Source organism: Medicago truncatula, chromosome 7 (assembly GCF_003473485.1).
Source record: "Medicago truncatula cultivar Jemalong A17 chromosome 7, MtrunA17r5.0-ANR, whole genome shotgun sequence".
Lineage (NCBI taxonomy): Eukaryota > Viridiplantae > Streptophyta > Magnoliopsida > Fabales > Fabaceae > Medicago > Medicago truncatula.
In genome coordinates, this window is record NC_053048.1 from 6,468,546 (window position 1) to 6,493,470 (window position 24,925).

At 31.7% G+C, this 24,925-nt stretch overlaps 4 protein-coding genes across 7 annotated transcripts; all 4 read right to left on the bottom strand.

Moving 5' to 3' along the window:
• Positions 1 to 11: 11 nt before the first annotated feature.
• On the bottom strand, positions 12 to 2,961 carry LOC120576942 (probable disease resistance protein At4g27220). The gene is made up of 3 exons (XM_039827807.1): positions 2,667 to 2,961; positions 69 to 2,354; positions 12 to 22 (listed from the first exon to the last, which is right to left on the bottom strand). Exons 1-3 carry the CDS (start codon positions 2,959 to 2,961, stop codon positions 12 to 14), a joined length of 2,592 nt encoding a protein of 863 aa, XP_039683741.1.
• A 1,839-nt stretch (positions 2,962 to 4,800) lies between these two features.
• LOC25497661 (probable disease resistance protein At1g61300) lies at positions 4,801 to 9,379 on the bottom strand. 4 transcript variants are annotated; one of them, XM_024771394.2, is made up of 4 exons: positions 9,289 to 9,379; positions 8,402 to 8,618; positions 8,170 to 8,301; positions 4,801 to 7,736 (listed from the first exon to the last, which is right to left on the bottom strand). In XM_024771394.2, exons 2-4 carry the CDS (start codon positions 8,607 to 8,609, stop codon positions 4,936 to 4,938), a joined length of 3,141 nt encoding a protein of 1,046 aa, XP_024627162.1. In that variant the 5' UTR covers positions 8,610 to 8,618; positions 9,289 to 9,379; the 3' UTR covers positions 4,801 to 4,935. The 4 variants fall into 4 exon arrangements, with proteins under 4 accessions (XP_024627162.1, XP_024627160.1, XP_024627161.1 ...); XM_024771392.1 differs by having other exon boundaries at positions 9,231 to 9,326; XM_024771393.1 differs by lacking the exon at positions 9,289 to 9,379 and adding an exon at positions 9,178 to 9,264.
• Positions 9,380 to 13,450: 4,071 nt separating this feature from the next.
• Positions 13,451 to 13,843, bottom strand: LOC120576943 (probable disease resistance protein At1g63360). Its single transcript, XM_039827808.1, has one exon. It carries the CDS (start codon positions 13,841 to 13,843, stop codon positions 13,451 to 13,453), a length of 393 nt encoding a protein of 130 aa, XP_039683742.1.
• A 2,359-nt stretch (positions 13,844 to 16,202) lies between these two features.
• LOC25497664 (putative disease resistance protein At4g10780) lies at positions 16,203 to 24,385 on the bottom strand. Its single transcript, XM_039828190.1, has 4 exons — positions 24,199 to 24,385; positions 23,722 to 23,991; positions 17,419 to 19,520; positions 16,203 to 16,991 (listed from the first exon to the last, which is right to left on the bottom strand). The coding sequence occupies exons 2-4, from the start codon at positions 23,975 to 23,977 to the stop codon at positions 16,380 to 16,382; spliced, it is 2,970 nt and encodes a 989-aa protein (XP_039684124.1). The 5' UTR covers positions 23,978 to 23,991; positions 24,199 to 24,385; the 3' UTR covers positions 16,203 to 16,379.
• Between the last annotated feature and the right edge of the window lie 540 nt (positions 24,386 to 24,925).

Here is a 24,925-nt window from a genome sequence, read left to right on the forward strand (position 1 = left end):
TATACCACTTGTTAAAGATTGTCTAACATCAACAACATCTTTACAGACGACAATTAAACTTTCCATACTTCTAAGTTCCAAATCTTCAAGGTTGTGAATCTTGGTGCAAAAGGAACAAGAACCAGATAAACAAAACAAGCTCTCCAGTTGTTGGCAATCATAAGCTCCAATTTTCCTCAAAGAAGAAGCAGTATTGTATGACAGAGCATCACATAAGCAAACCCAATGACCATTTTTCTCTATACAGAGATATGTAAGGTCTTTAGGCAGTATGTGGGAGAAATGATCACAATCTCTAAATAGTATAGTCTTAGTTTCAGGATCACTAGGATCAAATCTTTTCAAATTAATATAATTCCACCAAACACTTTTTGATTCACCGCACACATTTCCAAATCTGAAATGATATGTTTTGAGGTCAAAACTCATGTCAAGATTTTTCTGCATGTACTGGTTGTAATGTTTACAGTCAAAGGCGACTCCTAAACATTCCAACATATTCATCCTTTGAATATCTTCTACTGTAATCATTGCAAGAGTATCTTGGAGATCCAGGTATTGCATTTCGTTCAAATTCAAAGATCCTAATTCCAAATTCAAGCTCTTATTGTGGGATAGATCAAGCCATTTCAAATGTAGTTTATCCAAGCCTTGTGGTGCTTCTTTAATGGAACAGTCTGAAATGACCAATCTTGACAATGACCATAGTTCTCCCACTGGGGGCACATGTGTAAGTGAATGACATCCTGTTAGTACTAAAGAAACAAGAGATATCAACTTAGTGATAGAGTTAGGCAAAGATTCTAGTTTTTTATTATTGGATAGATCGAGTATTGTTAGATTATCTATGTATTCGAAAAAACTCTCTGGAACATGACTAATAGACAATTTATTTATGACCAAGGTGGACAACCTCTGACAATAAGGTGCAATGCTCTCTGGAATTTCTTCTATATCACAACTCCACAAATGAACCAACTCTAAATCATCTGCCCATTCCTGTGTAATGGCTCTCTTGGTCAATTCGTTACCGAATTTCACCATAGCATTTCGCTTACTCTCTTTCATGATATAACATGCCATGTCTATCACCAAGCGATAATTGTATACAGATGAATAATGTGAACTACTCATCAGACTGTGGGCTTTGAGCTTATCAAATATGGTATTCCCATCATCAAATATTTCTTCCAAACACTTATTCCCATTTATCAGTTTATTGTCAACAAGCTTCATGATCAACTCATCTTTGTCAAACTCATCATCATTAGATAATAGTGCACAATACAAAAAACAGTTCTGCAAGTCTTCTTCTATCAAATTATCATAACTACGTCTTAATACCTTGAAGACTTCTTCAACCACCTCTTGTCCCATTTCCAATTTGTTAAGTTCATTTAATGAATGTTTCCATTGATGAATGTCATCAATCCCTTTCATGGTTCTAGCGATCACACTGATTCCAAGTGGTAAACCCTCACATCGGGATACAATATGTCTCGCAATATTTTCAATTTCAGGCGAGAGTGTGGCAGGAGTTCCTCTGTGTCCAAGTTTGACCTTAAATAACTCCCAATCTTCATTGACACCATCAAGAGGTTTCATATTTATCATATGATTTGGCATACAATCCATCTGTTGACACACAAGTTTCAAACGAGTTGTCAGAATTACTTTAATACCATTCACCTTTGTATGAATTCCCACCTTTTCCAAATCAATGTATTTCCAAACATCATCCAAAATAATAACTGATTTTCGCTTTTTCTGCAGTGCCGATGACAAGTTATCTGCTCCAATTTTCTCATCGTCTTCATCAAGCTTCACACCAATTCTTTTTGCGATATCGTGTTGCAATTCTAAGATTTTGAAATTGGGGGAAACAGTAACCCAAAACACATCTATGAAAGGTGGTTTCCTTTTTACTTCATTCTCGACGAGAGTTGCAAGTAAAGTTTTTCCCACTCCCCCCATTCCATATATACCAATAACAAAAACTTGGTCATCCTCTAGAAGTTTAAGCACTTTCCTGATATTAAAGTCTAATGCTTTCCCAACAAATTCTGTCGACAAAGTGAGAGGTTTTTCTTCCTTGTGTCGTTTCATATCTTTGAATAACTCATATATATCATGAGTGTCATTCAAGTTATTCATAGCATCCACTCTTTCTTTAATTTCTAGTAACTCTTCTAGCCATATATCAACTTCTTGCTTGCGCTTTTTTCCATGAGACTTTAATCGTTGAAGTTGTTTTGTAATATAATTTTCCTCACATTCTAGATCAAAAACCAATTGTTTTAAGTGATTAACCTCATTTCCAAAAACACTTCTATTACAACCGCTCCTGTTCACACCTGTTCCATTGTTTTTGTGATGTTAAATTATTTAACAGTTGAAACAATACAACGTAAATTTGGTACTCTAGATTACCAGGACCCTTTTACCCAAGAATAAAAGGGTTAAGAGTTAACTTTAAAACATAATCGTTTATATTGCATGTGTAAAGAAAACTGTTTTCCTTTTTTGATAATTTTATCATCTCAAAGTTGATTATTTCAATAATTAAATCGTGACAATTTAGTAAAACAAGTAACAAGAGATAAATCATAATCAATTAACACATCTAATCTGGAAAGGAGTACCGGTAAAAACTGCTTTTCATTTACCTTGAACTTGTATTGAATGAATTGATCTATTCACAGCTTCTGGTGGATTACTTGAAGTGGATGCCATATTGTTGTGAACTCCTTCATTACCAGCCACAGGATGATAGGAGCATCGCCTAATGTCTTCTCCTACTTTGCTACTCCGGTGCGCTTCAATGCCACCCCGCCCTAGGTCTGCTTCAATTCTCGAAGCATCTCCATTGAACTTAAGATTACAATGCTTGCATATCCATTCACGACCGTTTTCTACTTTTGTAACATGAATCCAGCAGTGGTTGTGTTTCTCCCCATCCATGACCAAATCAGCTACAAGATTTTGATATTGGTATTTGAAATTAAAATGAATGTTCATACAAAATATGATAAATAAACACACTAAACGCAATAGAAATGCGAATGTCTGTCTTTTAGCAAGTTATTATCTATTATATCAATAGCAGGTTTTGGTATGATTCAGAAGCTTTAGCAGCAGTAGAAACAGTTGGATTTAGAGAGTACAATCTAATCTAACTATCTCTATTGTACTACATGATGCACAATTGCACATAGTAGCAACATAAATCTACAAGCCTTCGGAACAAACTAATAATAGATCATTTAACATGTTGCACACAACAGGAATAGAATATCAATCGCTATGAAGCATATAAATAAAACATAAGACACCTATCAAGCACAAACTCTCACATGGACGCTGCTAATTTAAAAAAATGAGTAAATCGCCAAATCGGTCATATCCTTGTGAGACACTCTCAAATTAGTCTCAGAGTTTGTTAATATTTTAAACTAATATATGTCCATGTTAAACGTTTTTCAATTAAATTTTTGTCACATTGTTAAACCAAAATATGACAATTTTTCACCTCATTCATCCATCTACTATACTAAAAAGTTAAAAATGATATTATCGATTTAATGTCTTCAACCCCTACCCCCTTCATTGATTGTCCCTAGTTCCACACATCTTTAAGCCTCGTAGAATATATGCGAAGTGTCTAAGGGGTGTAAAAGTGTGTCAAAGAAAAAATAAGAAAAATTGGGACGCTTGTCTGGCAAGCGTCGTACATGTGTCACACATCGACAACTTCAAACTAGAGGCGCCATGCTTCAGAGACGAGGGACAAAACACACATAACATCAATAAAATTTTGAGAAAATGATATAATTCAATATAATCAATATGTATGTGCTGGAAACTTACACAGGTCCAACTTCGAGACACACCTTCTACCAAAAACGTTGGTGTTAGGAAGATCAATGATCAACTCACATCTACATCAAAAAGAGGGGAAAAGAATTGAAACCTCCCCAAGTAAAATTTACTATGCGATAAATAGCTCCACGTAAATTAGGCAAATGATAGTTAAATGAATTATTTTATTTAGTTTTATTCCACACCCTAATTTAGCATTAAATACTAAATACTATTGTAGAGTATATAGATGATCATAAACCAATTTTTTTTTTTTTTTTTTGAACAATATAAACCAAATTTCATTAGAAAAGAGAATAGAAGAGAATGTACCATTAAGGTATTTCTGAAACAGCAGTAGCAAACTCTTATTATATCATCTCTATCTATCTCTCTCTCACTGTTTATTTTTTAAGGAATCTCTATGTCTCTTATTAAGTGATGAAGTGTGATGCGTTTGTATAGATTGGTTTAATTTAACGGAAATTGGCTATTATAACAATCACTTGACCATGATTTCCGTCAAAGACGGAAGGACGACGATTTTTTTAGTTTCTTAAAAACAAAACACGTAGAGAGAAAGAGGTGTTTAGGTGGAGTTATACTACTATACTATTGCCGACCAAAGGCCCAAAAGAAAACTAAGAAACTAGCCTAACATTCCTAAACATAGAAGTGCTAGAGATGTCATAAAAAAGAAGTCTACGGAGTTCACTGGACGGATTCTCCATTATGATACATAAAAGCTAAAGTTAGCCAACCAACCAACACATCGATTACCCTCCTTCCAAGTATGACGAAATTGGACTCGCCAATCGAAAGTCAGGAGTTTGTGCACCAATATGGGAGCCACTAAACTTGCAGTTTTCTGCAACCATGTCAATCAAGATTTTAGAATCACTTTCAACAATGAGTTGCGAAATGTGCTCTCGTCAAGCCATCTCCAAACCAAGTGATTATAGATTCTTCTATGTGCATCACAAGAGTAAAAAAGCTCACACATGCATTTTTTCACATGGTACATATCATACAAAGTTCATCATAAAAAATGTAAATAAACATTACAACTTCTAAATTTTAACAACAAAATCTATAGTAAGGAATTTCAACATCTTGGATTATTATTGTTGAGTACATATCTAAATTTTGACAACCATAGATGTTCAATGTTGGTAAAGACTCACAAGATATACTCCCTTTGCAGAAAATCTTCAATTGTGGTAAATCTCCCAACTCCAAATTGGTCAACTTAGGAAGTGACATGGATGTACTCCCTTTGCACACAATCTTCAGTTGTGGTAAATCTCCCAACTCTAAACTGGTCAACTTGGGAAATGCAATGCTTAAACTATCATCGTCATCGGTGTTGCTCGCAACAAGTATCTCTTTCATTGAGCCACAATACCTTATGATTATTGTCTCCAGATTTTGAAGTTGTTGAACTAACCTTGGTGTAAACAAATTCTCTAATAAATTACAATTATAAACAGAAAATTCTTTGAGACAAGAGAATATACCACTTGGTGACAAATATTGTCTAACATCAACAACATCTTTACATAAAACAGTTAAACTTTCCAAACTTTGAAGTTCCAAAACTTCAAGGTTGTGAATCTTGGTGCAAAAGGAACAAGAATGGTATAAGCAAAACACATACTTCAATTGTCTGCATGTGGAAATGTTGAGCTTCTTCAAGGAAGAAGAATCATTATATGACAAAGTATCACACAAGCAACCCCAATGAACATTTTGACATATATATAGATCTATAAGGTCTTTAGGCAGTATATGGGAAAAATGAGATAACTGTTCACAGTATCCAAAATGTATAGTCTTAGTTTTAGGATCACATGGAACAATACTTTTCAAATTATAAGAATCCCACCAATTACCTTCTTCATCATACATTTTTCCTAAAATGAGATGATATTTTTTTAGCATAAAACTTATGTCGAGTACTTTTTGGGAGTAGTAATCGACAAGTAATGCACCTCCAAAATATTCCAACTTATTCATCCCTTGAACATCTTCAACAGTAATCACAACACCAGGACATCGGAGGTCGAGGTATTGCATTTTGCTCAAATTAGATAGCACAAACCCTGATTTCATAGTCAAATTATTGTTTCTTGATAGATCAAGCCATTTCAAGTTGATTAGGTTTTCCAAACCTTGTGGTACTTCCTCAATGGCACAAAATGTAATGACCAATCTTGACAATGCTTGTAGCTCTCCCAACGGGGGAATTTTTTTTAGTGTATTACATCCTGTTAGTAACAAAGAAATAAGAGACCTCAACTTAGTCATAGAATTTGGCAAAGATTCAAGTTTTCTATTACAGGATAGATCTAGTATTGATACACTATTCATATACTTGAAAAAACTCTCTGGAACATGTCTAATTGACGATTCATTTATGATCATAGTGGATATCATCGGACAATATGGTGACATGTCCTCTGAGATTTCTTCTATATCACAATCATACATATGAACCAACTCTAAATCAGTTTTCAATTCTTGCACGAGTGATATCTTTGTCAATCTGCTATTTAATTTCACCATAACATTCCTCCCACTCTCTTTAAAAATATAACATGCCATATCTATCATCAAGCGATGTGTAGATACCACACTTCCTCCAAACATGTCATTTATCAAAGAATGAGATTCGAGTTTATCCAATACGGTATTCCCTTCATTAAATATTTCCTCCAAACACCTATTTTCATTTATCACTCCATTGTCAACAATCTTCAAGATCAACTCTTTTTTATTGCGTATTGAAGGGCTAGATAATAGTGCACAATACAAAAAGCAGTTTTGCAAGTTTTTATCAATCAAATTATCATAACTGCGTTTTAATACCTTGAAAACTTCTCCCATCTCATGATCTCCCATTTCCAACTGCTCAAGTTTATTCCATTCATTTTTCCACTGATGAATATCATCATGCTCTTTCATGGTTCTTGACATTACATTGATTCCAAGCGGTAGACCCTCGCATCTTTGTACAATACTTCTCGCAATCTTGTCTACTTCATATGGAAGTGGTGCATCATGTCCGAGTTTTAGCATAAACAACTCCCAATCTTCATGGTAGAGAGGTAGCATTTGTATCATATGATCTGGCATACAATCCATCTCGTGACACACATGTTTCAAACGAGTTGTTAGAATCACTTTAATTACATTCACATTTAGAGGAATTCCCACCTTTTGCAAATCAATGTATTTCCAAACATCGTCTAGAATAAGAATTGAATTTCCCTTTGTCTCCAACGCCAAAGACAAAGTTTTTGCCCTAACTCTCTCATCTTGTTCTCCTTCTTCTTCATCATCTTCAAGTTTTACACCTATTCTTTTTGCAATATCAAATTGAAGTTTTGATAAGCTGAAATTGGAAGAAACGTTGATCAAAAACACATTGTCGAAAGTTCCTTTCCTTTTTACTTCATTCTCCACAAGAGTTGCAAGTAAAGTTTTTCCCACTCCTCCCATTCCATGGATACCAATAACAAATACATCGTCTTCCTCTAGAAGTCTCAACACTTGGTCGATATTTATGTATAATGTTTCTCCAACAAATTCAGTCGACAAAATGAGAGGCTTTTCTTTCTTGTGTCGTTTCATATCTTTGATCAATTTATTTACCTCAATGTCATTTAAATTATTCATATCATCCACACATTCTTTCAATTCTTGCATTTCCTCCAGCCATTCATCAACTTTTGGTTTGCGTTTTATGCCCCTAGACTCCAACAGTTGCAGTTGTTCTGTAACATCATGTTCCTCACATTCTAGATTAAGAACTAGTTGTTTTAAGTGATCAATATCACTTTTAAAAACACTTTGATTACAATTGCCCATATTGACACCTGCTCCATTTTAAATGTATTTTTTAATACATAACATATAATTAAATGATCAGTGCTCCGATTGGTAATGTTATATAAACCCATTAATACATAACTTAAGAAAAATATTAAAATTTCTAAGGGTAAATGGTTATAATAGTTTTTTAGAGGACTTGTTAAGTTTGACAAAAGTAGTAGGTTTGCATTGTAAATTACAATTTTTAAAAAGTTAAATTCATTGTTTTTCAACATAATATTTTTATTTTTGTTTCCTTAGCCAATATGTTAAAGTCACTCATTATCGTTTATGATGTCTGTTTTATGTGCTTTTACAGTTTGGTCTATTTGAAAAGAACGTAATGGTCAAATTTTCCAGCAAAAGGTGGAATCAACGCAAACTTTACTTGAGAGAATTAAGCTTCAAATAATGGTGGTTGAAATCAAAACATGTTACCTTTGATTTTGATTATCAGTTTTGGAGGTTTAATCCCCGTCTTTGTTTGATGTTTGTAATTTAGCTTTTGCTTGACGCTTGACGCTTTTGTTGTCTGACTGATTGTATCTTTGGATAATCTCTCAGACACACCTTGTACCGGATAGATTATGGTTTCTTATTAATTTTATTTTGGCTTGTTTAAAAATAAAAATAAAGTTTCATAGTATTAGTAAAACTGTTTCAAATTTACCTTGATGATCTTCAAATAGATTACTTGAAGTGGATGCTGTATGGCTGTGAACTCCTCCATAGGGGCATGGTTCAATGCCTCCTCCTTTTATGTGATCTAGGTGTGCTTTAATTCTTGAAGCAACTCCACTAAAGCTACCATTACAGAGTTTGCACTTCCATCTACCATTTTCTTCTTTTATAACTTGGTCCCAATAGTAATCACCCATGTATATTTCCTACACATATATAGAAAGCTTAATTCTAATATCTGTATATAAGCATATAGTAATTCTTATTGTTCCTTTCTAAAAGCTGCATCAGAAAATAAATAAATTATTTTTACCACAATAGTGAAATCCCTTCACTCATGCAATTAGATAGGACGTCAATAACCGATTTAATTTTTAATTTATAACTTCAAATTTACCGAAATTAAAATATAACCGTCCAATTAGATAGGACGTCAATAATGCTTACATATTTAAACGGAACAAAGAATTATGTTGATGATATCACTTTAATGGAAAAATCATCAACTTAATGAGAAATGATCAAATTAGTTTGGAGGTACGTAGACTTTGAATTATATAGCTAAAAATGTACAATTTATGTAAAATCTTGGGCGTTTGTTCACAGATATAACATGAAGATATTCAACTGCTATGTTGGTTAAATTTAATGTTTGTAACAAGATAATAAGTAGAAAGATGGACAATACAAGTGAATTATGTTGAAAGATAATGTTTATATAGAAAAACATATTCTCAAGAAGCTCAACATTAACCATTTTGGTACCTGACTAAAAAGAAGAAGAAAAGAATAAATATTAGTAGATAGGTTTTATGTACCATCATAAACCTAAATTTCACTTGAAAAGAGAAAAGAAGAAAGAATATATATATATACCAAAAAGCCCTTCCAAAATCTTGCTGTCCCTATATTCCTTTCTTCTTTGCTCTCAACCCCTGAAAGAAAGAATTGTTTGATTTAATTTAAAGGGATTGACACAGGCTGGCTTAACAATTTTTTAATGGGTTGAACTTTTTTTTTGACAAATTCATGGGTGGAACTTGCATTGTACCTGTTCAATTATTTGTTAATATTTTCTGCATTTTAATTTATTCTGTTAGTGAAATTTAGAAATGTATGCACGAAAAGGCATCCAATTAGTAGAGTTGACTTTAATGCACCAAGTTGCAAGTCATTTTAGTTATTTTTACACAAATTAAGAATAATGTCATCTAATATCCTTAAAAAAAATTGTCATCTAATATTAACATGGACTAACAATGATATTCTATTCTTAGTAAAATTTAATAAAGTATTATTCTTGTTCTTCATTTATAACTATTCTATTGTTATAAAATTAACTTTTTACTAAAAATTAATTTTCATTATCAAAGTTTTGAGAATAGAAATAAAATAAGGGAAATGCTAACCGATGCCCCCGGGGCACTGGTTAAGGATAATAAAAAGGGAAATTATATGTTAATTATTGCATTGAAAATTATTTAATTAATCCATAAATAAGTCAACAAAACTTCCTTTTATGGTAAGAATTTCCTTTTTTTATATGCTTAACCCGTGCCCCGGAGGCACTGGTTAGCATGACCCATAAAATAATATGACATCTGATGAGTTTAATTATTTTAATAGACACTTGAAAACTCTTCAAAACTATAATAACACGAGAGGAAAAATGGGGAGGATTCCAACTCCCATACTCGACACACCCATTAAGAATATATTAACTGATTTTTGATAAGAAAGAGAAATGATGAGTTATTTTATTATTTTATAAGAGTATCATTCATTAATGACATAAAAAAGATAAAAATAAAGAATTGTAAAAAAGATGTAATAAATAATAAATTGTATGATATGAAGTTCCCGAGAGCTTAACTCACTTGTTAAGGGATGATGTATAATATATGCAGGGGTCCGGGTACGAACCTCGGACCCCCTATTTACTTTTTAAGGTGAATTTCTCTAGCCGTTAAGCTACATGTATGATATAAAAGAAAAAATTATGTTTGATTGGTATTATAAAATGACTTATAATTTATGACAATTTTATTTTACAAAGTAATTTATAATTATGAAAATAGATAGCAATGTTGATAATAATGATAATATTAGTAAAAGTTTTTCTCCATAACCATATGAAAAATGGAAAAAAAAACCTCATGAAAGAAAGATTAGTGATTCATATGAATCACTAAATGGTAAATGGCCTGAAAAAAATCAATGAGTAATTAACAATCCCGTTACACACGAAAAAGTTATTATCATGACTTTTTTGGGCACAAAAAGATAGAGAGATAAAATAAAGATAAATTAAGAGGTTCAAGACACTACAAAATTGAAATTTTGTACAATTTTCTACAAATTTTCTCTATAATCTTATTTCTGGCGTATCAAACATAAAATATGAGGATCTCTCATAGTCGAAATTCAATCCTTGATTCATGGAGTTGATATCTTCAAATTTAAGAGTTATATAAAAATTTATGGTTTTATCTTATCCGTCCAATTTTTAGATGAAAGAGACTATGATAGTCTTATATTAAGTCAGAATGTAAGTAAAATTTATCATGTGTTGTTCAAAAGAGAGTTCAACCTTGGATGCTCCTTTGTAAAAAAACCATGGATAGTCGAGAATTGAATTTTGCATTTAATCTAAAATTGAGAGTTTTAATTTTTATTTTAAATTTAAAAGCTAAGATTTTAAACGAAAGAAAGGATTAAAATAAAACTAATTAATATACCAATAGGTTAAATAAAAATCCAATTTTCAATAGTAGGTAAATCATATATAATTGATTCTCCTTTATTTTCATGTATTAAATATGATTTTTGAAGTCATACATGTAAGTCACTTAGAATATACCTTCATGAATGAAACTACTTATATATATTGTAATAGAAATCGTTATTTTCTCATTCTTTATGTATTAAACATAACTCTTAGAATCATGATTATTATGTGAAAATAACTATTATATATATTTGAGATATGGAAATGATTTTAAATTCCAACCCCTATTACATTTATATATTATTAATTTTTTTTTTGACAAAAGTTATATATTACTAATAGAAAGACGGGTACTAATGTATTAAATATGAAAATAAGTCTATCCGTGTTTTTGTTGTACTTAATATTATATAGAACGAGAATAAAATATTTTTGACAAATAAGATTAAAATAAGTTTTTTCATAGTGTCTTGTAAAAAAAAAAAGTATTTTCATAGTGTCAAATATTGTTCAAATTATTGTGGATTATTTATCCCTACTGCCGTGGATTGTTCACATCTTAATGAAATTTAATTAATTATTTAATTAATAATTTAAATAATATTATAAAAAAGTTAAATAGTTTAAATGAAGGGGTAAATTTGTAAACAAATCCAGACTAAATGGGTGTATCCCTTTATATATATATATATATATATATATATATATATATATATATATATTATTTATCTACTATTGTCAAACGGGCACAAAGTTTCCGTCTGTCCACTATTTATTTCATTATAGCATATAAATTAGGAATAGTAGTTTTTAGAAGATTTTGATTTCAATTTAAATTATTTAGATTTTTATTCAAAATTTAAATTATTTTTCAAAATATTTATAATAGTATATAAAGAGAATACATGATTTTTTTGGGTTTGATTTTTTATTATTCCAGATATACCTTTAAATAATTTTTTTATTTTTAAGAATGCTATATTATTGATGTTATCGAAAAAGATAAATTTTTTTATTATATTTGTCATATTATTGATAAAAGATAAAATAGTTTGTTACTATTTAAATGTCACAAACATTTATACATATAATTTTAATAAAAAACAAAATTTCAAAAATAATTTTAATCAAAAAGAAAATTTCATAAAAAACATTGCTTATAATTTATACGCGTTCGCGTAGCAATAAAAGCAAACATACTAACACGGAGTGCTCGTCTGAACACTAGAAAGTATAGTTATTTTACACTTTCATATTGTAAAAACTATACTTAACTTGTAAAAAAAAAAACAAATTATACTTATCTTTTTAAATGTCACCAATAATATAGCAAAATCAATGATGATATTTCTCTATGTAACGGCATAATATGTGGGACAATAATATAGACAAGTAAGTTTTACAACACAGTAATGCTTACATTCAAATTAAAACATATTCATCCTCTAAACATCTTTGACTGTAATCATAGTAGGGCATAAGGAGATTGAGTTATTACATTTTTATCAAATTGGATAGAAATGACACTAATTCCAAATTCAAACTCATATTTTGGGAGAGATCGAGTCATTTTAAATCTTGCTTTTTTCCAAGCGTGTGGTGCTTCTTCAAGGGAAGAGCTTGAAATTACTAATTTTGACGATTATTGTAGTTCTCCCAATGGGGCACATATTTCAGTGAATCACATCCTTTAGTATTAAGGATATAAGAGACGTCAAGTTTGTCTTTTATTATAGGATAGATCGAATATTGACCGAAAGAAAGTTGATTTATAACCAATGTAATGCGTGAATACATAAGATGCCATGTCTATCATCAAGCGATGCTTGAATGCATTAGATGCCATGTTTATAATCAAGTCATGTGTGAATACATAAGAATGGATTGTAGTAAGTAATCAAATAATTGGTATTGAATTTATTCAACATCGTATTTCCTTCATCAAATATTTGTTCCAAACCCATATTTCCATTTATCAATGCATATTTAACTAGTTTCATGATTAACTCATCTTTGTGACATCAGTCAATATTAGATAATAGTAGATAATAATGCACAAAACAAAAAACAATTATGCGATCCCCTTTCCTTCAAATTATCAAAACATTTCGCCACTAACTCTTGTCCCATTTCAAATTTGTTAATGTATGTCTCCTTTGATCATGAATGCCTTTCATGGTTATGACAACCACATTGATTCCAAGCGGTAAACCCTCACATCGCATTACAATACATCTTGCAATATTGTTTACTTCATGTGGGAAGTGTCCTGGGTGTTCCTTCATGTCCGAGTTTTGCCATAAACAATTTTCAACCATCACCATCATAGCTATTGAGAGGCATAATCGGTAGCATATGATTTGGTACAAAATCCATTTGTTGACACACGTGTTTCAAACGAGTTGTCAGAATGAGTTTAATGCCATTCGTTCTTGGCTGAATTCCAGCTTTCTGAAAATCGATGTACCTCCAAACATCATCCAAAATAAGAACTACTTTTTCCTTCTGTGTCGAATACAGCTTGTCTACTCTAATATTCTCATCTTTTTCGTCGAGCTTTACACCTATTCTTTTTGCGATATCATCTTGCAATTTTGAGATGTTAAACTTTTGGGAAATAGTAACCCAAACCACATTATATCCTTTCCTGTTTACTTCGGTCTCCACAAGTGTTGCAAGCAGAGTCTTCCCCACCCCATCCATTCCATATATATACCAAAGAGAAAGACTTAATCATATGCCAAAAGATTCACTTCCCTAACCAATTCGGTCGATAAAGTGAGAGTTATATCTTCCTTATGTCATTTCATTTGTTTGACAATTCACTTATGTCATAACTGTCATTGAGGTATTCAGACCATATGTGGTTTCTCTCAATTCTTGTAGTTCTTCTAGCTAATCATAAACTTTTGGTTTGCGCTTTTTTCCCTGCAGTTGTTTTATAATATAATTTTTCTCATATTCTAGATCAAAAACCACTTCTTTTAAGCGTTTAATCTCACTTTCAGAATCACTTACATTCAAATTGCTTGGATTCTGAATTGGCAACCGTTGGATTTGTTTTCTTTATAAGAATACATGGGTTATTGATAAACAAAAGTGGTGCCCACATTATCACTTTGTACTATCGGGACAATCTCGTGAGATTTTTTTTCGGGAAATCTAGCATTTTCCTACATAAAGCTTTTTTTTTGACCAAACATAAAGCTTAATAATATATGCATTTAAATTTGTACCAAAAAAAAATAAAAAATATATGCATTAAATTTTTTTAATGCTATTCAATATATAAAAAAAAAAAACAGTTTAAAAATTCAATGTAGCTAAAATATAGGTATTATTTGAAAGATATTTAAGAGAGAAAGTGGTTAAATCCATATACTATATAAATGTGTTTAGTAAAACATGAGCTTGACAACTTGTGGATTAGTTGAAGTGGATGCCATATTGTTGCGAAGTCCTTAATTGGCACAATAAATGGAGTATCGCATTTGCGGCGCTTTAAGCTGGAATGGCGACACCTTCTACCTATATTGGATGAAGAAATGGAGCCAACTTCTGAAGGTCCGAAATCGGATTGACCGCAATGATCCCTAACACTCGTCCATATGACCCTAGCCTAATCAAACCACCATTTTCAGCCACAACGACAATTCGCATACGAACTTTCGTTTCACGATTTTGTCCATCCTCACTATGCTGGATCTGGTTAATCTGATGTTTAATTTCCAAAAGCTTGTAGTGGTTAAGCTACCACCAGCCTCCACACTTGTTTTCGACCGTGGACCACACCATTTGATGCAAAGCTGCCTTGTTAATTGCACCACACTGTTGGAAGACACTTTTATTATGCTAGGTGTGAGAAGATGCATCCACCTATTGGTCATAATTCATAATCAGAATAGTAAATTGGATAACTTTGTCATGTTGGCCCGCTCTGTTAAGTACAATTCTTTTAACTTACAGATGGTTGGAGTTAAAATAAAAAAATAAAAATTGGATTGGAAACATATTATTTATTTATGGAGAAGTGCTGGAGAGTGGAGACTATGTTGTTGCTAGGAATCCAATCAGGCCTCTACTACCAAATTTTGCAAGGCAAAATGTTGCACCTAAATCATTCAACATTTTGCTCTAGTAAAGTAATAACGACTCAACTAGTTACCAGAAGAGTCTTTTAGGCATATTCTATTAGGTAGTTACTAAGAAGCGCTATTATGTAGCCATTTTAGTTATCTTATAATAAACATCCCCAAACCTATATAAGCATTGTATCTTTCATGATTAGAATCAATGAAAAATATAATGAATTTTTTTTGCTTTTATCTCTAGTTTTCTCTCTTAATTTATGGAGTGTGATTCCTACTCGAATTGGGTTGTATCAATAACATCTTATAAAAATGATCATATCACATGTACACAATTGACATCAAAAACAGAAAAGAAAAAAGATTGAGCTCTCCCTTGATAAACTTCACATTCCGTACTGATCTTAGTCATATTTAATTACCATCAACATATTAAAACAAAACCTACACATATTTTTCACCCTTGATCACTTTCAATCAAGAACAATTCAAAGAGACTACTCAATCATTTCACTCAATTCTAACATAACAATTGCATATTTATTATATTACATCAGACATCAAATTCCCTAAACTAAAAATTACTCCTTATTTGTTTCATCTCCAACACTGTAATAACTAATAACTCCTTCCCTGACTTTTACTTGTCTTCAACAACAACACATCCTAACACCCACGATCCATCTCTCAAATTCCATCAGAATCCTCTCTAACCGTTGCCGTCACATTCTTCCACCAAATGCTCACAATCAATCCTTTCCTTAACATAAAAATCTTAACCAAACATTAAAGAACGTCTACAGGACCAAAATTTCCCAGTCAATAATGGTCAAACTAAATTTAATGAACAATTGCATAGCCATGAAATTAGATAAGTTTAGCATCTTTGAGGAGTGTGGAACAAAGTCTATGCAGAAAATTAAGGTAGAAGAAAAACTTTATCCAAGAGTATATCAATCTACTCATGCAATTAATTGAAGAAAAAAGCAAAATAACTGTAAAAGTTAAAAAGAGAAAGTATGACATGCAATTTGATGGAGACATGAAAATGGCCAGGATGAACACTTTCATGCTCGAACTGAATAGCAACATTGATTGACATGTAATATAATACTAGTTTGTACAATGCAACTTAAAAAGAAAAAAAAAAATCAAAAATTATAAAATGTTGGCTGCCTCTCTAAACTTGGACAGTCGTAGATGCTCAGTGGTGAAGATGAAGATCCACACCGTATGCTGCCTTTGCACACGATCTTCAATTGTGGTAAATACTCCAAGGTTAATTCAGTCAACTTAGGAAGTGAAATGATGGATCGGTCATTGTCATCACTGTTGCTCTCTGCAAATATCTCTTTCATTGAATCACAACTTATTACGGTTATTGTCTCCAGATTTTGAAGTTGCAGAATTAATTGTGGTGTAAACAACTTCTCTATCAAATTGCAACCAATAATGTCAAATTCTTTTAGACAAGAGAACATGCCAAATGGTGTCAAAGATTGTCTAACTTCAAAAACTTCTTTACAGACAACGGTTAAACTTTTCAAACTTACAAGTTTCAAAACTTCAAGGCTGTGAATCTTGGTGCAAAAGGAACAAGAACCTGATAAACAAAACAAGCTCTCCATTTGTTGGCAATCAGAAGTTCCAATTTTCCTCAAAGAAGAAGCAGTGTTATATGATAGAGCATCACATAAGCAAACCCAATGATTATTTTGAATTATAAACAGACATGTAAGGTCTTTAGGCAGTATGTGGGAGTACTAGCCATTGTGACTTGGTCGTAAAAAGGGGCACAAACATAAAGTACTATTCCATATCCCAAAAGTTAGTCTTCGATCCTTAGCATCTCGGGTGCCAACGAATGCCTTTGGTTTCGCTTGATTCGAACCATCTCCGTCGAGCCACTGCTTACGGTCTTATGTAGTATGGGGACCATCCATAAAAGGTCCTTCCTACCCCTATTCCCTAACCCCCTCCCCTCATTCTACCTCTCCGGCTCGTTACAAGTCTTCCATTCGTACCTTCTATAGTTCGTCTGCTCGTACCTCTTCCTTCTATACGTCTGTAAGGCTTCATTCTTCAACGGGCTTATTCACTGATGGGTCTTCCAGTCTTTAGTAGTCCAATCCGTAATGAATCTCTTTTTCTTATATTCTCGTATTCGAAGTAGTAGAGCGTGCTTTTCTTATGATCACAATCTCCAAATTGTATACTCTTAGTTTCATGATCAGCTGCACCAAATCTTTTCAAATTAACATTATGCCACCAGTCACCTAATGATGCACTACATACATTTCCTAATATGAGATTGTATGTTTTGATGCGCTCAAAACTCATGTCAAGGTTATTTTGCATGGATTGGTAGAAACATCTGTAGTCAAAGGCGCCTCCAAAACATTCAAGCATATTCATCCCTTGAACATCTTCAACCATATTTAGAGCATGAGTATCTCGGAGATCGAGGTATTGCAATTTAATCAAATAGGATGAAAAAGACCTCAATTCTAAATTCAAACTCATGTTTTTGGATAGATCAAGCCATTTCAAATTGGTTAGTTTTTCCAAGCCTAGTGGTAATTTCTCAATGGAAGTCACCGAAATGACCAATCTTGACAATGCTTGTAATTCTCCCAATGGGGGCACATGTATCAGTGAAGCACATCTTTTGAGAACTAAAGAAACAAGAGACCTCAACCCAGCCACCGAGTTCGGCAAAGATACTAGTTCTTCATTATCGGATAGATCAAGTATTGATAAACTATTCATATATTTGAAAAAACTCTCAGGAACATGACTAATGTACACTTTATTTATAATTAAGGTGGACAACTTTGGACAATTAGGTGACACGTCCTCTGAGATTTGTTCTATATCACAATCCCACATATGAACTAACTCTAAATCAGTTGCCCATTCATGTGAGAGATGCATCTTGGTCAATCCTTTACCCGATCTCACTATAGCATTCCTCTGACTCTCTTTCCATATATAACATGCCATATTTCTCACCAAGGGATGTGTGGCTACTAAATAATAATGAAAACTAATCAAAGAATGGGATTTAAGCTTTTTCAATATGGTATTCCCTTCAACAAATATTTCTTCCAAACACATACTATCATTTATCTTCCCATGATCAACTAGCTTCATGATCAACTCATCTTTTTCAAACTCATCCCAATCCCTATCCCAATCACAATCATTAATAGATAATAATGCACAATACAAAAAACAGTTTTGCAAGTTCTTCTCCATCAAATTATCATAGCTAGGCTTTAATACTTTGAAGACTTCTTCTTCCACCATTTGTCCCATTTCCAATTTTTCAAGTTTGTTAAGTGCATGTTTCCATTGATGAAAGTCATTAATCCCTTTCATAGTTCTAGCCATCACATTGATTGCGAGTGGTAAACCCTTAAATCTCTCTACGATACATCTTGCAATCTTTTCTATTTCATATGGAAGTATCTTAGGTGTGCCATCATCTCCGAGTTTTAGCATAAACAACTCCCACCCTTCACATGCGCTGAGAGGAAAGATTTGTATTATAGCATATGGGTGGCAATTCATCTGGTCACATACATGTTTCAAACGTGTTGTTAGAATCACTTTAATGCCATTCACTTTTGGATGAATTCCTACCTTCTGCAAATCAATATATTTCCAAACATCATCCAAAATAAGAATTGATTTTCCCTTTTTCTCCAATACCGAAGACAAGTTGTCAGCTCTAACTCTTTCATCATCTGCATCAAGCTTCAAGCCTATTCTTTTTGCTATATCATGTTGGAGTTTTGAGATGCTATGATTGTGAGAAACAGTGATCCAAATCACATCCTTAAAAGTTGGTTTCCTTTTTCCTTCCTTCTCCACGAGAGTTGCAAGTAAAGTTTTTCCCACACCTCCCATTCCACATATGCCAATTACAAAGACTTTGTCATCATCTAGAAAGTAAAATACTCTCTGGATATCAAGGTCTAATGCTCTCCCAACAAATTCATTCGACAAAATTATAGGTTTCTCTTTCTTGTGTCTTTTCATATTTTTTATCAGCTCAGATACATCAAGAGTTCCATTTAAGTTATTCATATCATACATGCTTCCTTTCATATCTAGTAATTTTCTCAGCCATACATCAACTTCTGGTTTGCGCTTTTTTCCCCGAGACTCCAACCATTGAAGTTGTTTTGCAATATCTTTTTCCTCACATTTTAAATCAATAACCAATTGTTTTAATTGATTAATCTCACTTTCAGAAAAACTTCTGTTACCACCGCTACCGTGCACACCTGATCCATTATGTTTGTCATGTTACACAAATTGTTTACTGATTTTATATATGGCATACACTTTAAAAAAAAAAACTCAATCTAGTTCTTTTTTATCAACAAATTTTAAAAAATCAATGTAGCTTTTTTTTACTCAAAAAATCAATGTAAACCTAGGCATTGTATCATACCCCAATTTTAGTGGTATTTTAAAATACCTCATGTTTGATTATGAATCGGGCCATCTTCTCTCAATTTTTATTTTAGTCGTTATTTCCATCTTTTATTTTTTATTTTAATTTTAACTCTTTTCAAATTTTTATTTTTTAGTCATTGTTTCGGTTGTCAAGATAAGTCATAGTCATCCTTTTATTTATTTATTTTTATTATTCATATTACTATTATTATTATTATTATTATTATTATTATTATTATTATTATTATTATTATTATTATTATTATCTGATAAAAATTCAAAAAAAAAGTCTGTCAACATCCAATTTCAAGCTCATACGCGTTTTCCTTTCTCGCTTCAACCCTAGAATGTATTAATAGGTTTTTTTTAATAGCTTAGTCACATGTGTGCGTGAGTGAGTGGGTGTATGTTTATTTTTATAGGTAAAAGGTTCTTGTGGTGGTCCAACGCCACCATAAGGTACCTACGTTCACCATAAGGTACCAACGTTCTTATTTTTATGCTCCGTTAGTTTAATTTTAGTCAAATTATTCAAAAACAACAAAAACATGCAAATAACAAAAAATCACAAAAGAAATCTTTTTACAATAAACCTTGATCCTAAATCAAGTGAAATTAAATGTTCAGTCGTGAAATAAAAAAGTGAGTCAAAAGCTAACCAAATAGCATTGATCTCCAAAAAATGACGCGACACATTGTATTATTTAAATAATAATTTTTTAAAAATAAATAAATTTTTAATATTTAGTTTTTTTCAAAGCATTAAAATCTGTTTTTGGGCTGAATTCATCAAAAGAAAAAAAAAAGTAAATTTTGTTTTGTAAAATAAATAAATTAATAACCCTATTCGGAGTTGGCTTAATGGTTGGCTTGGGATCTTAGAATTTACTCCTCTCAAGAATCTTAGGTTCGATTTCCTCTAATGTCAATTTAAATGGGTAAGTTAATGAGTGGTTGGATATGAATCGGGCCTCAATTATTACTTCTATATGAATAGTGGCGGAGGCCCTTCGCGACATAAGTGGGTACGGCCAACCCTATTAAAAAAAATTAAATTATTTTATAGAAGAAATTATTAAAATATTTTTGACTTTTAAATAAAAGGCTAAAATATGGTTTTAGTCCCTGCAAATATGCCTCGTTTTGGTTTTAGTCCCTGGTAAAAAAAAAATTTGTTTTTGGTCCCTGCAAAATTTTTTGTTTTTGAAAATAGTCCCTGAAGAGACTATTTTCAAAAACAAAAAATTTTACAGGGACCTTTTTTAAAAACAAAAAATTTTGCAGGGACCAAAAACTACAAAATTGGTTCAGTTATAATGTGCCACGTATGCAAATCATCACAAAAGTGGGGTCAGGGACTATTTTCAAAAACAAAAAATTTTGCAGGGACAAAAAACAATTTTTTTTTTTTACCAGGGACTAAAACCAAAACGAGGCATATTTGCAGGGACTAAAACCATATTTTAGCCTAAATAAAATTACTTTACAATCTATTTTTTTTTTGTCCATTTCAGTATGTTTTAGTATCACACTTTCAAATCATTTGAATCGCCTATATAATAATTTTTAATTTCTAAGTTATGTTTTTAATTTTTTTTAAGGATGTATTTAATTTCTTGATGGTCAACTTTGTGTTTAATATTTAATAAAACATAAATTTTGTGTATACATCAGACTTTATTTTGGTGGCTCATCGGAATATGTTTTTCTCGCTTTGCCACAACAATTTTTTATTTTTATTTTTTATTGAGAGAAACAACAATGGAATGCTAGAAACGCAATAGTCTTCACTTAAGTTGGTTTTAATTGTCAAAAAAGGTAGCCGATGAATCTTAAGTTTTATGACTTTTATCTTAGAGAATTATTCGAACAAGATGGAAAAGGTTGTAAAATTTTCCTTATAATCATTTGGACTAGGTGGGTTCACTCCCAAGTGCGATCCACCAATTATTAGAAAAAGAAAAAAAAAATCGGAAAAGAATAAAAAGTAAAAAAGAGAATGTGTTTTAATATCTGAAGCATATATATATATATATATATATTTTCCTTCTTAATAAAACTTAAATCAATTTAATCATATTTTGAGTCATCTTTCTTTTAATATAAAAAACACAAAATCAATCAAACGAAATTTCTACCCTGAACTACGAGATTTTGATCCCTCACGGATACGTAGGCAAAGGACACTCGTCCTTCCAAATCAACTAAAATCAATTTTCTTTTTCTTTTTAACTCACCATTCAATTATATTTTCTTTCCTTTAAAAGCAATCAAGTTTCAGCACACAAAGTTAAATATAATCAAGAGGTTCCCGTAGAGTACTACGAACATAGAGGGTGCTAATATCTTCCTTTTATGTAACCAACACCCAAACCCTTCATCTTTTAAAAATGTGGTATTTGAACATTTTTCCACTTTCTTATGAAAATTAAAAGTTCAGTCGTGAATAAAAAAAGTGAGTCTATGCTAATCAATAGCTTGACCTCCGAAAAATGACGCGACAACTGTTATCGACGTTCAAATCACCGCAATTTCAAGAAAGATAAGTTTACATGTTATCCCTTTTTATTCTCTTTTTGATGCTCTTAAGATATTATTATTTATAGGGATAATTTATTCCTAACAATATGTCGATCCCCGGTGTTTACTAGGAAGAATACTGTGTATCCATTATTGTTATGAATTTATGAATTGTGTGATTTGAACAATCATTTTGTTGACAACTTATTGGACAATCATAGATTTACAAAGAAAAATTATGTATTGACACGAAAACCAAAACAATAGAGAGATAAAGTAAACATGTTTTGAGTATGAGAGAGAGAGATAGAGAGTTGTCACAAAAATTGTCACAAAATGGTTGTACAATTATCATTTCTCTATTATTATTCATAGCAGACGATTTTATCTTGACTATGTTCCCTAGTTTTCGACTAGGGTCCGTCTCAAGGTCAGGACAGAAAGACATGATTTGATACATTAATCATATATTAAATCTCATGTTTGATGCATCAAAGGGATAAGATAAAATAAATCATTTTTCTATCCTATCTTAACTTTCCTTTGTAATTTATATCCTGAGTATAAGCTGATCATTCCTTATTTATTATCTTGATATTCTGTCATTTTTAAAATAATGATAACATATATATTATTTTCTATTATAATTAATAACATATTATTTTTACAATATTTAATTAATTATGAGAGCAATTTCTCATTTAATTATAATAATATTTTATTTGTTATCATTTGCGCATCAAACACATGTTAGGATTTATCATATCCTATCTCTATCCAGCTTTATATCTTATCATGACCATCAAACGGACCCTAAAAATTACGTGTGTGATATTTATTTTCTGTCACTGTTATTTTGTTCTAATTGGTTCTGACTTGTTGTCTATCTAATTACACGGGTGTGGGGAAAATTATTTCGCATTGAAGAGATTATTTAGTTTTTTTTTTTCTTCCAACAAAGTGGTATCAAGAGTCTTGATTGGTTAATTTTTTTGTGTCTTTATCTCTTCAAATAGAGGAAATGGAGGCAATTGTAAATGAGTTCCACTTTAAAAGTTGTGTGTTTGACTGTTATTTATTTTGTGACATTGTTATTTTGCTTTGAAATTGGTTCTGGCTGGTTGTATATTTAAATTGCATAGGTGTAAAAAAAAGTTTCGTATTTAAGTGACTGTTTAGTCTGATTTTTTCCACTAATAGGTGTATGTGGGAGTTGCTCATGTGTGACTTCGATCACTTTTGCTTATTTTGTATAATGGTATGCTGTTGCAATCAAGGGTTTAAGGTCATGTTGTCTTGATTGTCCCAATTTAGCTTCTTTTTTGTTTGGATAGCACTATGGTTTCTTGCGTTTTGCTAGTTCACTAATATATATCTAATTGACTTACTTTAACAAGTTCTTTAAGAAATTTCTATTGTATGCTATACTACTTAATTCATGAGCTGAATATGTATAGTATAGATGTATGGAAGCCAAATATTAGTAAAAAAGTGGAACTCATTTACCTTGATCTTGTGTTGAATAAACTCTATTAATCACAGCAGCTTCTGGTGGATTACTTGAAGTGGATGCCATATTGTTGTGAACTCCTTCGTGATAATTGGAGCATCGCCTAATGCCTCCTCCTTTGCCACCAAGGTGTGTTTGAATTCTAGAAGCTCCTCCACTAAACTTATCATTACAATAATTGCATATCCATTTAAGACCATTTTCTACTCTTGTAACATGTTTCCAGCAGTGCTCGTGTTTTCCTCTACCCATTATCAATATCTTTCCTAAACACAGATCCAAGCATATATTCAAAAAGTTGTATATGTGCTTCTCAAGATAATAAATGATGAAAAAAAATAGAAATTAGGTAAGCCGAAAAAAATCATGAAGGAAATGTTACCATTTTTAGAGACAAAATAGTAGAGAGCATAGATGATAAAACAAATTGCCTTACAAAAAGAAGAGAAGCGAAAGGGAGAAGAAAAATGTACCAAAAAAAAAAAAGGCCTTTTCCAAAAACAGCAGCAACAAACTCTTTTTATCTCTAAATTTGTGAAGTGATGAATGATATATCAGAAACACAAAGATGTAGCATTGAGGCTCTCAACAATTGGATTTTAAAGGGAGTGAGCAGCCGTCGATCCCATAAAAATAAATACAAACAGTGAACAGTTTGATATTCGTAAAACTTGCATATTAATTTGTTACTTTCTAAGCACAACAATGCGTCGATTTGTTACTGCTCTCAAGTCAATGCGTCGATAAACGTAATTTAATTTTAAAAAAAAAAGTGGGCAGCCGTCGACCCTTAAAGGAAGTGGGCAGTCGTCAACCCCTAACAAGCAATGGACAAACATCTCCTACCATTTAGTATATCACTTTTTTAATATAAATTTCGGATGGGAAGGGAAATGCTATTTCCCACGACATGTGGAATGCCATGATGAGGTGAAAATTGCTATCACAGATATATTATTTAACAGTAGCGTTCAGATGGCACGGTTGCGCTATTGTATATTAATCAGGAAATTAGTTTTTATGAGATTTTGATTAAAATTATAGAATATATAATAAATATTTTTCATTTTTATATTGTAACAAATTATACTTATTATTTTCAATGATACCAACAATATAAAAAATATAATGTGAAAATATTGAGGCGGGATTCGTTAAAGAGTTGTTGTCCGGTTCGGGCCGTTGTGGATTCATGAGTGT

Excerpts from the sequence above, each read along its gene's own strand:
- LOC120576942 (XM_039827807.1), bottom strand. The coding sequence starts at position 2,961 with ATGGATGGGGAGAAACACAACCACTGCTGGATTCATGTTACAAAAGTA. Across the intron at positions 2,355-2,666 it reads TCATTCAATACAAGTTCAAG|GTGTGAACAGGAGCGGTTGT; the intron begins GTAAATGAAAAG and ends ACAATGGAACAG.
- LOC25497661 (XM_024771392.1), bottom strand. Across the intron at positions 8,302-8,401 it reads TCTATTTGAAGATCATCAAG|GTGTGTCTGAGAGATTATCC; the intron begins GTAAATTTGAAA and ends ATCCGGTACAAG. Across the intron at positions 7,737-8,169 it reads ACTGATAATCAAAATCAAAG|GTGTCAATATGGGCAATTGT; the intron begins GTAACATGTTTT and ends AAAATGGAGCAG.
- LOC120576943 (XM_039827808.1), bottom strand. The coding sequence starts at position 13,843 with ATGGATGGGGTGGGGAAGACTCTGCTTGCAACACTTGTGGAGACCGAA.
- LOC25497664 (XM_039828190.1), bottom strand. The coding sequence starts at position 23,977 with ATGGGTAGAGGAAAACACGAGCACTGCTGGAAACATGTTACAAGAGTA. Across the intron at positions 19,521-23,721 it reads TTATTCAACACAAGATCAAG|GTGTGCACGGTAGCGGTGGT; the intron begins GTAAATGAGTTC and ends ATAATGGATCAG. Across the intron at positions 16,992-17,418 it reads AATTTGGAGATTGTGATCAT|TACTCCCACATACTGCCTAA; the intron begins AAGAAAAGCACG and ends CACAATGGCTAG.